The sequence below is a fragment of the Agaricus bisporus genome (genome assembly GCF_000300575.1).
Source record: "Agaricus bisporus var. bisporus H97 unplaced genomic scaffold AGABI2scaffold_2, whole genome shotgun sequence".
NCBI classification, from domain to species: domain Eukaryota; kingdom Fungi; phylum Basidiomycota; class Agaricomycetes; order Agaricales; family Agaricaceae; genus Agaricus; species Agaricus bisporus.
In genome coordinates, this window is record NW_006267355.1 from 2,096,600 (window position 1) to 2,108,475 (window position 11,876).

The 11,876-nt window shown below is 45.7% G+C and overlaps 6 protein-coding genes across 6 annotated transcripts; 4 read left to right on the forward strand and 2 right to left on the reverse strand.

Annotated features, from left to right (window-relative positions):
- The first annotated feature begins 732 nt into the window (after positions 1-732).
- On the forward strand, positions 733-2,081 carry AGABI2DRAFT_190750 (hypothetical protein). The gene is made up of 6 exons (XM_006458402.1): positions 733-1,077; positions 1,132-1,220; positions 1,279-1,421; positions 1,492-1,514; positions 1,572-1,682; positions 1,754-2,081. Exons 1-6 carry the CDS (start codon positions 931-933, stop codon positions 1,958-1,960), a joined length of 720 nt encoding a protein of 239 aa, XP_006458465.1. The 5' UTR covers positions 733-930; the 3' UTR covers positions 1,961-2,081.
- A 426-nt stretch (positions 2,082-2,507) lies between these two features.
- On the forward strand, positions 2,508-6,044 carry AGABI2DRAFT_200108 (hypothetical protein; the record flags this gene model as incomplete). Its single annotated transcript, XM_006458403.1, has 13 exons — positions 2,508-2,621; positions 2,676-2,708; positions 2,763-2,820; positions 2,880-3,423; positions 3,471-3,936; positions 3,991-4,114; positions 4,164-4,198; positions 4,251-4,341; positions 4,389-4,797; positions 4,855-5,311; positions 5,368-5,387; positions 5,441-5,612; positions 5,661-6,044. 13 exons carry the CDS (start codon positions 2,508-2,510, stop codon positions 5,874-5,876), a joined length of 2,739 nt encoding a protein of 912 aa, XP_006458466.1. The 3' UTR covers positions 5,877-6,044.
- A 15-nt stretch (positions 6,045-6,059) lies between these two features.
- Positions 6,060-8,201, reverse strand: AGABI2DRAFT_217067 (hypothetical protein). Its single transcript, XM_006458404.1, has 8 exons — positions 8,167-8,201; positions 7,805-8,109; positions 7,637-7,752; positions 7,129-7,582; positions 6,892-7,079; positions 6,618-6,837; positions 6,374-6,546; positions 6,060-6,315 (listed from the first exon to the last, which is right to left on the reverse strand). The coding sequence occupies exons 3-8, from the start codon at positions 7,736-7,738 to the stop codon at positions 6,061-6,063; spliced, it is 1,392 nt and encodes a 463-aa protein (XP_006458467.1). The 5' UTR covers positions 7,739-7,752; positions 7,805-8,109; positions 8,167-8,201; the 3' UTR covers position 6,060.
- Positions 8,202-9,135: 934 nt separating this feature from the next.
- On the forward strand, positions 9,136-9,551 carry AGABI2DRAFT_217068 (hypothetical protein; the record flags this gene model as incomplete). The annotated part of the gene is made up of 2 exons (XM_006458405.1): positions 9,136-9,232; positions 9,293-9,551. Coding segments are annotated over exons 1-2 (324 nt in total), but the record flags the coding sequence as incomplete, so codon positions are not given.
- Positions 9,552-9,673: 122 nt separating this feature from the next.
- On the forward strand, positions 9,674-10,719 carry AGABI2DRAFT_200113 (hypothetical protein; the record flags this gene model as incomplete). The annotated part of the gene is made up of 1 exon (XM_006458406.1): positions 9,674-10,719. The coding sequence occupies exon 1, from the start codon at positions 9,760-9,762 to the stop codon at positions 10,717-10,719; it is 960 nt and encodes a 319-aa protein (XP_006458469.1). The 5' UTR covers positions 9,674-9,759.
- On the reverse strand, positions 10,699-11,807 carry AGABI2DRAFT_176796 (hypothetical protein). Its single transcript, XM_006458407.1, has 5 exons — positions 11,659-11,807; positions 11,485-11,556; positions 11,289-11,432; positions 11,079-11,213; positions 10,699-11,019 (listed from the first exon to the last, which is right to left on the reverse strand). The coding sequence occupies exons 1-5, from the start codon at positions 11,705-11,707 to the stop codon at positions 10,826-10,828; spliced, it is 594 nt and encodes a 197-aa protein (XP_006458470.1). The 5' UTR covers positions 11,708-11,807; the 3' UTR covers positions 10,699-10,825.
- Between the last annotated feature and the right edge of the window lie 69 nt (positions 11,808-11,876).

Below are 11,876 nucleotides of genomic sequence, written 5' to 3' on the forward strand. Positions count from 1 at the left end.
GATGCCACTTGATGTGCCCAGCAACGTCAGGGTCCTCTACTTCGCAACAAAGGCGATTTACAGCGATTTACTGATGCTTGATTGTGGCTGTACGCCAGATAATGACATAAATAACCACGTGGTTCATCGCCAGTACAGAAAAGGCCTCGGGAAGTCAAAATAATCCTTGATTTTCTTGAATATGAATTTCGAAACGTTTAGAGTTCCTAGATTCCTGCGAGAAGTCACCCATTATCGGTTTACCTACCCTGCACATGATCCCCTTAGTACACCGTACCTGACTTATGAGCTGAGGTTCTTCGCTTAACAATAATATAATTGCCTCAAGCATCTAGTTTCTCTCATCAATGGGAACGAACGTCCTTCATGTGATCCACATGCTCCCACATGGCAGTTTCGGAAGCAGCGCTCAAAAATAAACCACTCCAACTAATACTTCCGTAGCCCACTCTCTTTTTGAAGCCTGAGGTCGGTGCATGTGAAAAAGTTAAGTATCCATAAAGACAGAGCGACCGTTTTTCATAAGGCGCTACTTATGTCATTCGCGTCAACAACCTGTGACAGTCGCCAACGAGGGCGACCACACTACGGGCGAGCGCGCTCACAACTTAGACTCGGTTAGAAGAGAAGTTTCTGATCATGAGCCGTGAATTATCACACCGGACGCTACTTTATCAGACTTTATCCAGTACATGAACATGTTGACAGGAGCTACTATTACTAACACATGGGGAACGTTGCATTTCTATATTCGTAATTTGTATGAGAAATATTAGATATTTCTGGCGCTGTCAGGCTGCGCTGCCTTTTCGCCGGAAGTCTATATAGGGGTAGCATTTCTTTCACAGGGGTGTTCTTCGAGGCTTGATAAAAGGAAGCCCACGCCAAAACGAAGTTCACCCATCACCTTCTTTCCGCGAACGAGCACCAATGAATTTCAAGATATTTGCAAGTCTGGCGCTTGTTCAGCTTGTAGCTGCTCAGTATGGTTACCCACCGACGACACCGACAACAGCGACTACTGCTGCTGCTGCAAGCACCCCTTCCATCCCCCCCAACTCTCCTGGACAATGGAATGTCAGTGTTTCATATCGCCATAAAACCATCTCGCTAACCGGATACGCCTTCCAGATCGAGGTCGCTGCTGGAAATCAATTTGTCTTTGGTCAACCGAACATCACAGCCAAAGTGGGCGACAATGTTACTTGGCATTTCCCAAAGTACGTTCTCGCGTTTGCTTGACCGGCTGCAGAATCCATATGAACATTTGACTCGCAGCAATGGCATTGAACATTCGGTGACGCAGTCGAGTTTCAATGATCCATGTGTTCGTCTTGCAGCAAGCGGGAACAACACTGGAGGATTCGATTCCACGTTGACAGCGGGAACTACATTCACGATTATGATCACAGACACCAATCGTAAGTGCTCGCCAAATGTGTGGAAAGCGACATAGTAACGTTCTTTTCATGTTTTATCAACCTGTAACAGCTATCTGGTATCACTGTAAACAAGTGAGTATTTGGCAAATATCAGACTGGTCAAGATGGCTGATGCATGGATATCTTTAGATAATGCATTGTGGAATGGGAATGGTTGGCAGTATCAACGCACCCTCGTCGGGAAATACATATGACAGCTTCCTAGCTGCTGCGAAGGCAATTGGCCAGAACGAACAGCTGGTGAGTCTACTTTACTACGATTGTCGTTGCATTTTTTGGACACGCACCTTACTTTGAACGTTACTTTATAGGAATCCGATACTGGCACACCAGTGTTGACGGGTGTAGGCGCTGTAGCGACTGCGGGTCCTATGAGTGCAACTGCCGGTGGTGGCAGTGGTGGCAGTGGTGCCGGTGCCAGTTCTGGCAACAGTGCCAATACTTCAGGCGCACTGAGACATTTCACTGAATCAGGCTGGTACCTGGCTACTGCGCTTATTATCGTATCGGTGCTTTGAAATTGGATGCTTCGTTAATAGACGAATACGACCCAGTCGATACCATGTCCAACTTATCCCGAGACGAGTACGATTATTATAAAACCTTGAATCAATGATGCATAATTGAACATTTTAATTCTTGACTGTAACCTGTTGAAAATTGAAATCCATGTGTTCAGGCTGCGGTGCATGCTTCGTTAAAGATGTGCGGAATCTGCAGCACATTATAGACAAGGCACGGGCTGCTGCTGGGAGACAGTGCTCGTAGTAGTGCATGTTTCGTGCGCCCAACAGACTCCAAAGCTCCAGTGATCGTGATCGAGTAATGTCGACTTGGATGCAAAGCAACAGCTGAATCCCAGAAGAAAAGGGTAGTCCTTTGTGCCAACTGTGCTGTTGTTGAAAGAGCAGAATGACGCCGGTAGGATGATAATTAGGAAGTGATAGAGCGTGTTGCGCATAAACTCTACTTACTAAAATAGTGATGTTGTGTAACGCCAAATCGAGCACAACACAACACCATCAATCATTAAAGTGCGATTCCTTCAACTTCCCCCACTCCTACATGTTCTCAAGACTGCCTCAGAAATTTAGTGCCCCTTTTGGCCTTCTTGGTGATGAAGCCAAACTTGCTTTCCCTACTCAACCTGGTGGGATTCTAAAGCTAGCCGCAGTCCGAGTACGCAATAGCCTCTTACCCATGCCTATAGTCTATCTCAATTTGAAACCATAGAATATCCCAGCCTCAGATAATTATTGGGAACAGGTGCAAAGATTCCGCTATACTGCCGTGCGTCCTGATTGAAATGACCTTCCTTAGTACTTTGTTCTTTTCGACTCAGCTTCGGATGTGTTTTCTCTCATAGCTCCGCACCACAGTACGTCCGCCTCATGCGCCTTGATGCCAGATAAGTTCACCTTTAAAACATCATTCTAGTCAGACGGGCCCTCATAGATGCCCCTGAAAATGTCGCTACACTTATACAAGTTGTCACCTCCCGTCTATTCAATCTCGTTTCTGATCATACGTTCCCCTCAACATCCTCCTCCTCCGTCACGGCGCTGGCCTCCTCTTTTATCAAATCAAGAAGTGGTTCTATAGAACGTAACACAACAAAAGAAGTTCTAAACTGCCTACGGATTTTGCAACGTGTACTGCCTGTGGTATTTGACGTGGAGGGAGAGTCTAATGCTTTCGAGCTAGAGTTGCTGTGGAAGAAAGAAGAAGTGGATGAAGTTGAAGTACAGAATTCGGAGGAACCAGACTCGACACAGTTCGTGATTGAGGACGAAGAGGATAACGATAATGAGGTGCAAAATTTGCCCCCGACTCCTGGGCCGAACCAGGCGAAACCCAAGAAACAGTTACCCTCCCTGGGAGAGCGTCTTTTTAGCTGCATTTTCGACTTGCTGTTTTGTTGTGGTTTCACTCTGCCAATTCAGATTCAAGTTGACCATCACAAAATCAACTACGTCATCTGGTCAGTACTGGATGCTATGATACATACCAAGCTCACCTCTATTGTAGGGAAAAGGGCGTAGGCTCAACAGTAGATTCTGGATCCAGTCATGCCTATGATAACAATCGGATCGAAGTTCTGCGACTACTTCTCGTACTACTCTCCCGGCAAATTTACGTTCCTCCCGGATCATTATTCATGAAACCGTCATTCTTCTCGCTGCATCTCGTCCGAAAAACCTCAAGGCGAGATGTTTTGACGCTATTATGCTCACTCTTGAATGTTACTATGAATTCCGGGACAAAGCAAGAATCTGGTATCAGCAACATGGCAGGCAAACTTCCCTACAATCACCTTGTTTTTAAAGGAGAGGATCCCAGGAGTAACCTTGTGGGTATATCGTTGCAAATATTATGTACCCTCCTCGACTTCCAAAGTGGATCAGCGCGAGATGCTACTACGAACTCTGGCGATGGCCAGGCCACCATCCCCACTGCCCGAACTAATGGCTTCCGGTATTTCTTGATGAAGCTGGTACGTGATGCGAGGTCACTCTTTTCGTCCATCTGATATTGATGACTTTGACAGCATAGAATCAAAGATTTTGATTTTATAATTGATGGAATCATTGGCATTCTCGAGCAACAGATGGCAGCCATCAACAATGTACTCCCCGGAGCACGAAAATCTGTACCATATATCAATGAAACCAGTGAGCCTTATTGAAATTTACCAATCGTCGTTGTATCAACGGATTTCAGTTTTGTTTTGCTGGAAGGTTTTGGAGCTTAACAAGGTAGGCTGTGTGTTTCGCCGGTGGATTCGTATGCAGACTTACTTTTTATTAGAAATTAAGACTTTACCTTTTGGATTCGGATAAATCCATGGTTTTGCTCGCTTATCTCCTCACACATGCCCTAGAAGTCAAGGACAAGCCTCGTGAGCATTCTGCCTTTTGCCATTGGATTTCTCTGAGCTCAGTTCAGAACAACATGGCTTGTGTCGAGCGTTGTCGTATATTGTACAGACCCTATCAGCCGATTCCGGTTTCGGCTCTGGGTTACGGAAATCGGTCAAAGGTCAAATACCCGCAAAGTACAACAATGGCGGCACGATGGCGGACTTCTTGATACAGGTAACCACCGACCTAGCATACATATCTAAAGACGAAAGGCTCACTTGTCAATGTCAGGCAGTTTATTCCATGGTTGCTACAACTTCCGGTACACCAATTTCACTATACCCTGCACTTATCATTGCTCTTTCCAATGCGGCTCCATACTTCAGGAACTTGAGCGTAACAGCTTCTACACGCCTCGTACAGTTGTTCACGTCTTTTTCAAATCCTATGTTCCTACTATCCGATGAAGGACATCCCCGTATCCTTTTTTTCATGTAAGGACCAGTTATTGACACTCGATGTATTCGGAGTCTCATGTCCTGAAATGTTAGGCTGGAGGCATTCAACTCAGTAATTCTGCATAACCTCGCAAACAATCCGAATCTGATATACGCTATCCTGTCGTCCCACAAAGTCTTTGAAGATATTGGGACTTTCACTCTCGCTCGAGGGCTTCGAGATATCAGGCGCGTGCAACTTGCCGAGGAGGGGCGGGCCCACAAACCAGAGAATGACACCAAAAATAGAAGATCTGGAGAAACTGTGGACCCTGGCACGGAGAAGTTGCGTCTTCTGAGCGAGGAGGGCAATTCGGCCACGGAAGAAGAAGTGACAATCGAAACTAGCTATACTGAAAGTGAGGAGGGGAGTGCCGGATCTGAAACTATCGAACAAAAATCGAAGAAGGCGCAGGGGAAGATGAGGGAAAGACAGTCTCTCTCGGAGGATAATGCTGGGGTCCCTGCCGCGTCCGTTGGGCGGAACGGATTCGTGCCAACTCAGGAATGGGTGAGTCGATTTCATACTAAATCAACGATCGCGGTATTCAAACTTCGTGTGCTCAGGTTACGTCATGGCAGCAAGGGTAAGTTTATTCTGCGTTATCCATTTTGACCTATCATTAACGGCACGAGTCAGTTTGCCATTGGACATTGTGTTATTGATGATTTCGGAACTTCTACCCAAGATTCAGGAAATTCAGGCATCCCGAAAAGCTACCTCATCGAGCGCAGCTATTGACTTCTTGGCCAATGTAAACCTACAACATGTTCTTCCATCGCCGCCTCCCGTGGTAGCCCGACGATTCGTGGTAAGTCAGTCACGATCACTTTTAACGTTTTGCTCAACGATAGCCCAGTGGTCCGATGCCTCCATTGTCTGGTTGACATCGCTCATCTGGGGAGAAATCTACGTTCGTGGAATGACACCCCTCGGAATATGGAACGCGACGAATGTGCGCCTCTTTTACGTCAAACACAGCCAAGCACAGCAGAGACAATTGACAGACACTGTCACAAACGTCGTTGGAGGTTTGTTGCGGAGGACTTCGGAAAGTCAGGCTCGACGAACCTGACCACGTCGCACTCCGAGCTTCTTTTATTTTATCTGTTATTGATTGCATTTTCCATGGTCATGTATTACCTTTTTCCTGTAGGAACATATTTATGAGCACTTTTACATTTGTTGTACAAATTGTGCTCTTTAAACTTGAAGAGCTTTCACAAGCTTCAAACACCTAGCCCTCGACGCATCCAATCTTAAGCAACATAATGAAATACATTCCTTTCAGTCTTATCCCTCTCCAGATAATCCCCTTCCACCAGCGAATCAACCCTCTGTTTGATGATATCCACTTGCGGCACGAAATGATTCTTCACAGCATCAATGGTCGCAGTCTTCAGTTTCTCATATGTCATAGTCTTGCTAGCCTTCATAATCCGTACAATCGCAGCATCGAGGTAAAGTTTCCTGTCGCCTTCGATAGCTTCGTTGGTTCTCTTTGACTCTTCAGGCTATTTAATCAAACATATCAAAATGACACGGAGATAAAAGAAATGTGAGTGAACATACGGAAACTTTGGCTTGGATAGAGTTGATATGGACTTTTGCTCGAAGATCGTCAAAGGATTCATTGAATTTAAACACATCATCATCGTTCACATCTTTTCCCGGTGGAATCTTTTTCAACACTTTCTTCTTTCCACAAGCTAAACTCTGCAAAGTTCTTCGCAATTCTGCATCATCTTTAAGAAACGAAAACTCATTAATCATGTATATCGTAAAAGATTAAATCAACATAAAAGAGAATTCTTACCCATCTCGGTTTGACTTTTAATGTCCTGGAATGAAATTTGCGGCGATTGATTGAAAAGTAATAACACCGCGGCTTGATACAGACTGACGGACAACTCTTTATTACCAGGCGAAAACCTAGCTTTGAGAGTCGCAGTTCCTAAGCTATGATCCCAGAAAAGTGCACGACCCGAGTGCTTCGTCTTGTAGTACAACGTAAACCTGTTAAGTTCTTCTTTCATCTAGAAATTCGATCATTAGATACGATCAAGACAAGGAGTGAGATTTCGCCTCACGTCAGGAGGTAGGTCAAACTTTTTCTCATTTTTACTAAAAGGCCAGGCACTTCGTTGTAGGACCATAACATTCAACTTTCGTCCGGGACTATCTACATCCAATTTGGAGTGATAGTCTCGCATACTCTCCCTTGAAAGTGCGAGATCTTTGAACATGTCCTCTCCCATGCCAAACTCGGGATCGTATTCTGCAAAACAACCTTCAGTGACAGTCATTTCCCATTACGAAACACGCACTTTCTTTGAGATTCTTGAGCATGCTCGCCTCAAAGTCATCGGAGGCACTCTTTGACAACAGTAGTCTCTTGGCCAGACTCCGATGATAGAACGTCCTAAAGACATCCTTATCTTCTGAGAAGCGATACAAACCTAACACGTCATCCAACATTGCATCAAATTCAGCATCACTGCTCTTTCCTTGACCTTTCCGCATAGCCTTATCCAGATGCTTCGCAATCATCTCAGCTGGTTTGTTACGACGCGCTTTGAACCCAAGAGTGAAAGAATCCCCTAATCCATAAACGAAATTCTTGTCGGGTAGTTTGGTACGTTTTGACGACGAAAGGGAGGATGACGTGGTTTCAGAAAAGGATGTGGAAACAGTTTCGTTGGCGATGTGCTTGAGTTCAAGTAGGCGATTAACGAGCTCTTCATCACGCGCTGCATCTGTGACTATGGTTTCAACACTGGTCTGAGCAGGCCAATCAGGTTGGTACATTAATCAAGAATAATTTTGAAAGCATACCCGGATGAATTTACGGAAAGCAGCACAGAGAACCTTGAGACCATCAACCCGGCCAAAGAGCTCATACATTGCTTCCAAGGATTGGAAATCTTTTGCATCCATATATGGACCCACAGCTAAAGATGCAATGGTTACATAGTGAGATAAATCCCGGGGCAAATAACTCACTCTCGTTGGCGAGCCATTCCAATCGTTCACGCCACAATGCTCGCTCGCTCGTCTCTCTCAGTAAACCCCAGCTACCGACAGGCAAAACAGCTTTACTTCTGTCTTCTTCCTCTTTAATTCTATTCTGGACATGTCTGAAGAAAGCCTGAGGGTTGGTCTTATACACGTCCGAGAGTCGCTGAGATTCCTCCAAGTAATAAGTACGTGTGAAAGACACGTAGTGGTTTTCGAATTCGGAGTATTGACTGTGTACGACGAGGTGATTGACTAGTTGCGGAATGTGCGAGCGACTGGGATGCGGCAATCTAATAGGACGAAATTGTTGTGAACATGGATGCATTGATTATGATAAAGATACGCACTTCGTGTCGCGCTCTGCCGTCAGCCATGCTTCTACGCCTTCCTTCAACCTTTCGACTATGGATGGATTTACAAAGATCCTTTCTTGAAAAATAGTGTACGCGGTTTCTCGAATGGGTTTGAAATTAGTGTTTCTTGCGATATATTCTTGGTCCAAATACGTGAGTAACGAAACAAGGAGATTCTAAGGGAGGGAGAGTTGTAAACCACTCCAGATCAACCACGTAGAGGACAAGAACTCTTACGATTTTGGTCTCAAACCATTTACAAGTCGTGACGAAGAAACCAAGCCACTCAATCTTCTCCTTATCACTCTCCACGCAAGACCTGACTAGCGATCCTACGCATCTCTCCATTTCCATCTGCAACGCATCAAACAGTCCTTCACCCTTCTTTACGATGCTGACGATGGTGTGACAGGCAGAGTAAATAGCATAGTTCGAGGCGGGCAGAACCTCGTTCTCATCTGGATTGAGAACGACGCGAATAGCTCGACGCAACAGCGCGAACTCCTTATCACCCGAAGGTGGCTTATTGACTGAACATATGGCATCAGAAACTGTGTACCAGACAAAGTACTGCTAAGACCCACCCAAATTGCCTCCAACAAGGTGGAGGGTCAGAGGCCCGGACTTTTGTGAACCAGAGAGAGTTGCCGCGGCAGCAGCTTGGGACCTGGAAGTAGATGCGGCATCAGAGTCGGTGTTCAACCGGGGCACTTTGCGACGAGATGCAGACCGATTCTGAGGCACATTGGTCTCTGATACAGAATCCTTCAATTCGCTGAGTCCTTTAGACGTTATCGGGAGAGTCAAGAGCGTCGACAGGCTCGTCATGGTCGGGATGAGAGTATAAGGTTGGATGACCTGCAAAATCCCATCCAGGGGCTAAATATAAGTATCTTTGAACTTCAGTTCTCTGAAGGACTCGCTGATAACTCCACTGGCAGTCACGCGCAGACTTGTCTTCAAGTCACATTCCTCGTCAAGCCCCAAATGTAAATGGACAAGATTCTGGTCGCTACTCTACCTCACTTGACTGATTCTCAAAAGGCCATCCTGCGTAGAGGTTTGCTTGATCCTCCATCATCATTGTTTTCCAAAATAACGAAATTGATCCGACAACCAGGAAATGTAGCATCAGTTGCAGACCTTGTACTCATACCTCCACAAGAACTTTCCAAACGATGTCGAACTCAACCTTCAGAAATCAACCAACTCATCAGAGATGTCTGCTGTAATCGTGACAGCTTGGCTTTCCAGTTTCAAACATTGGAGGATCCAAACAATGGCGGGACCGAACATCTCTCTCTCGGGGACCCAGTCCTAGACGACACGCTCTCTGGTGGGTTACGAACAGGAATGATCTGGGAGATCGTCGGAGAAAGGTGAATTTCTTGTCTTCTGAATTTGTGGTCTACAGAACGTGTTTCCGCTTACTAGAACGCTTATAGTGCTGCTGGAAAGACTCAATTCGCGCTCCAGTTATCGCTTTACGTTCAGCTGCATTCCTCACAAGGTGGTCTAGGCGGAGCCGCATGTTATCTCACCACTTCAACGAAACTACAAACATCTCGTCTTCTACAAATCAAACAAATGCGCAATCTCTCAGATGCATCATTGGAAGATGTACATACAATATCAACTCCAACAGTTCATGTCCTCTTGAACGTTCTCGACAAACAGCTCCCTACTTTCATCGAAACGATATCTCAAAGTGTTGCTCGCAAACCAGTCAAATTAGTGGTTATCGATGCTCTAGCAGAACTCTTCCATGTGGCGAATAAAGTGACTACCGCCTCCCTCGTGGAACGATCTCAACAATTAACCCGTATATCTGCTCTTCTCCATCAACTTGTTCAACGCCACAATATCGCCATCGTCGTCCTAAACGAAGTTCTAGACGCTTTCGACTATAACACGCCTGATTCTGGAAAGAATGAAAATGGCTTGCTTATATACTCGGAACAAGCCAAATGGTTTAACAGGGGCTATGGTGTATATGGAGAAGACAGGAAGGAAGCTAGCCTTGGGCTCGTATGGGCGAATCAAGTCAATGCTAGAGTGATGCTCTCAAGGACTGGGAGGAGACGATATATTGAAGAAGAGGCTGAAGGAGAAGGAGAAAAGCGACAAAAGGTGCAAAACGAGGAAACGTCAAGATCAAAATACGCAACTAGTGACGGAGAACCTTTGTTGATACGCAGGATGACGGTTATATTCAACTCTGCAGGAAGCCGTAAATCTTGCGATTATATTGTCACCGCTTCTGGAGTCAAGGGTCTGGCTGACGAGGGAATGCCAATCCAACCCCATATGCTAGGGAGCGATGCGCATAGTGTCCAAGCGGGCAATCATGGCGATTCGTCTACCATCCCTCCAGTTCCACTTCACCCGAGTCAAAACCCGTCTCAAACGGTGATACCCAGTAGTCAAGAAGGAGAAGAGTTTGATCAACTCTGGGAAGAAGGATTCTATGAAAACGTTGACTGGGACGATCTGGAGAAAACGTTGACTCAAGCAAGTCCCAAGGGCAATAGGGAATCCAATGAATAAATAACAAACGATACAGCTACAGTACAAAACATTATTCATTATCCTATCATAAATACTAACTGTTGAGACCAATGTGTCATGATAAATTCGTGAAATCGACTTCTTCTCAACATTTGTCGAGCGGATCCTCTTGTATGGATATTTCGCTTGATTTTTCGTCGTCGACGGATTTGGAAGTGGAGGAGTGGATGAAGCATATGAAGGGACGACGAGGTTGGTTATCCGTAACTTCGGTGGGATCTGCAACCTGAGGGCTTCGCCACACCAGGCCCAAGCACACAATACCCAGGCCCACAATGGCTATTTGTGCAATTGCGTATGAGTGTTTGTCCTTTGAGAACAGATAGATATATGCTCACAGAAACAAGCTGATAGCATAGCTAATGCAATAGAGGCTTTCGCTATCCCACTTGAGTTATCCAGCATTGCAAAATCATTGACGAGCGCCGTCCCATCTTGTTCGGAATCCCGGACAAGGAGAAGTATGGCCGAAGCTAAGGAGGATGAAAGAAACACAAGACGATGAGTATGCTAGCATATACGACCATTGAGTGGTAGATTAAACTGACCTAAATCAATGACGGAGAGAAGACCGAACGCAGTCGTACTCCGAGTGTACACACGTTCACCAAGGTAAACGGCCTTGTGATACCAATACGCAGCGGGTACTGAACATGCCAGAATATTGAGGCCTAACACGATGCCCTGAAATACTAGAGAGACAGAGATCAAAATATGCGCATCCCCGCCACAATTGATACTCACCTCCTCCACTGCCAAACGTCAACGCAAGGCTCATGATTGGAATTGAGGCGAGATTTGTTATCGTGATAACAGCTGTTCCAGGAGTGAATTAAGGCGAAATAAGTAGAATATAAATGATTTTCGTAAGGCGATGATGTCAATTTAATGTCGAGTTCTCATTAGCTTGACACTTACTTAGCAGGGTCGCTCGTGTTAATCCGAGCGTCGTGAGGGGGGACGCCATAACGAGGTTATGGAAGGGGAGGGATTGTGGAAGGGATACTCGACAAGTGAGGGGCCGAGTTAAGAGAGGAGAACCGAGGTTGTAGGCGGACTGTCGAAGGTTAAATAGCAATAATGGGCGCCTATCTTTGACCGTTCTTATATAGCTCAAGCGTAGCGGAAGCATGGAC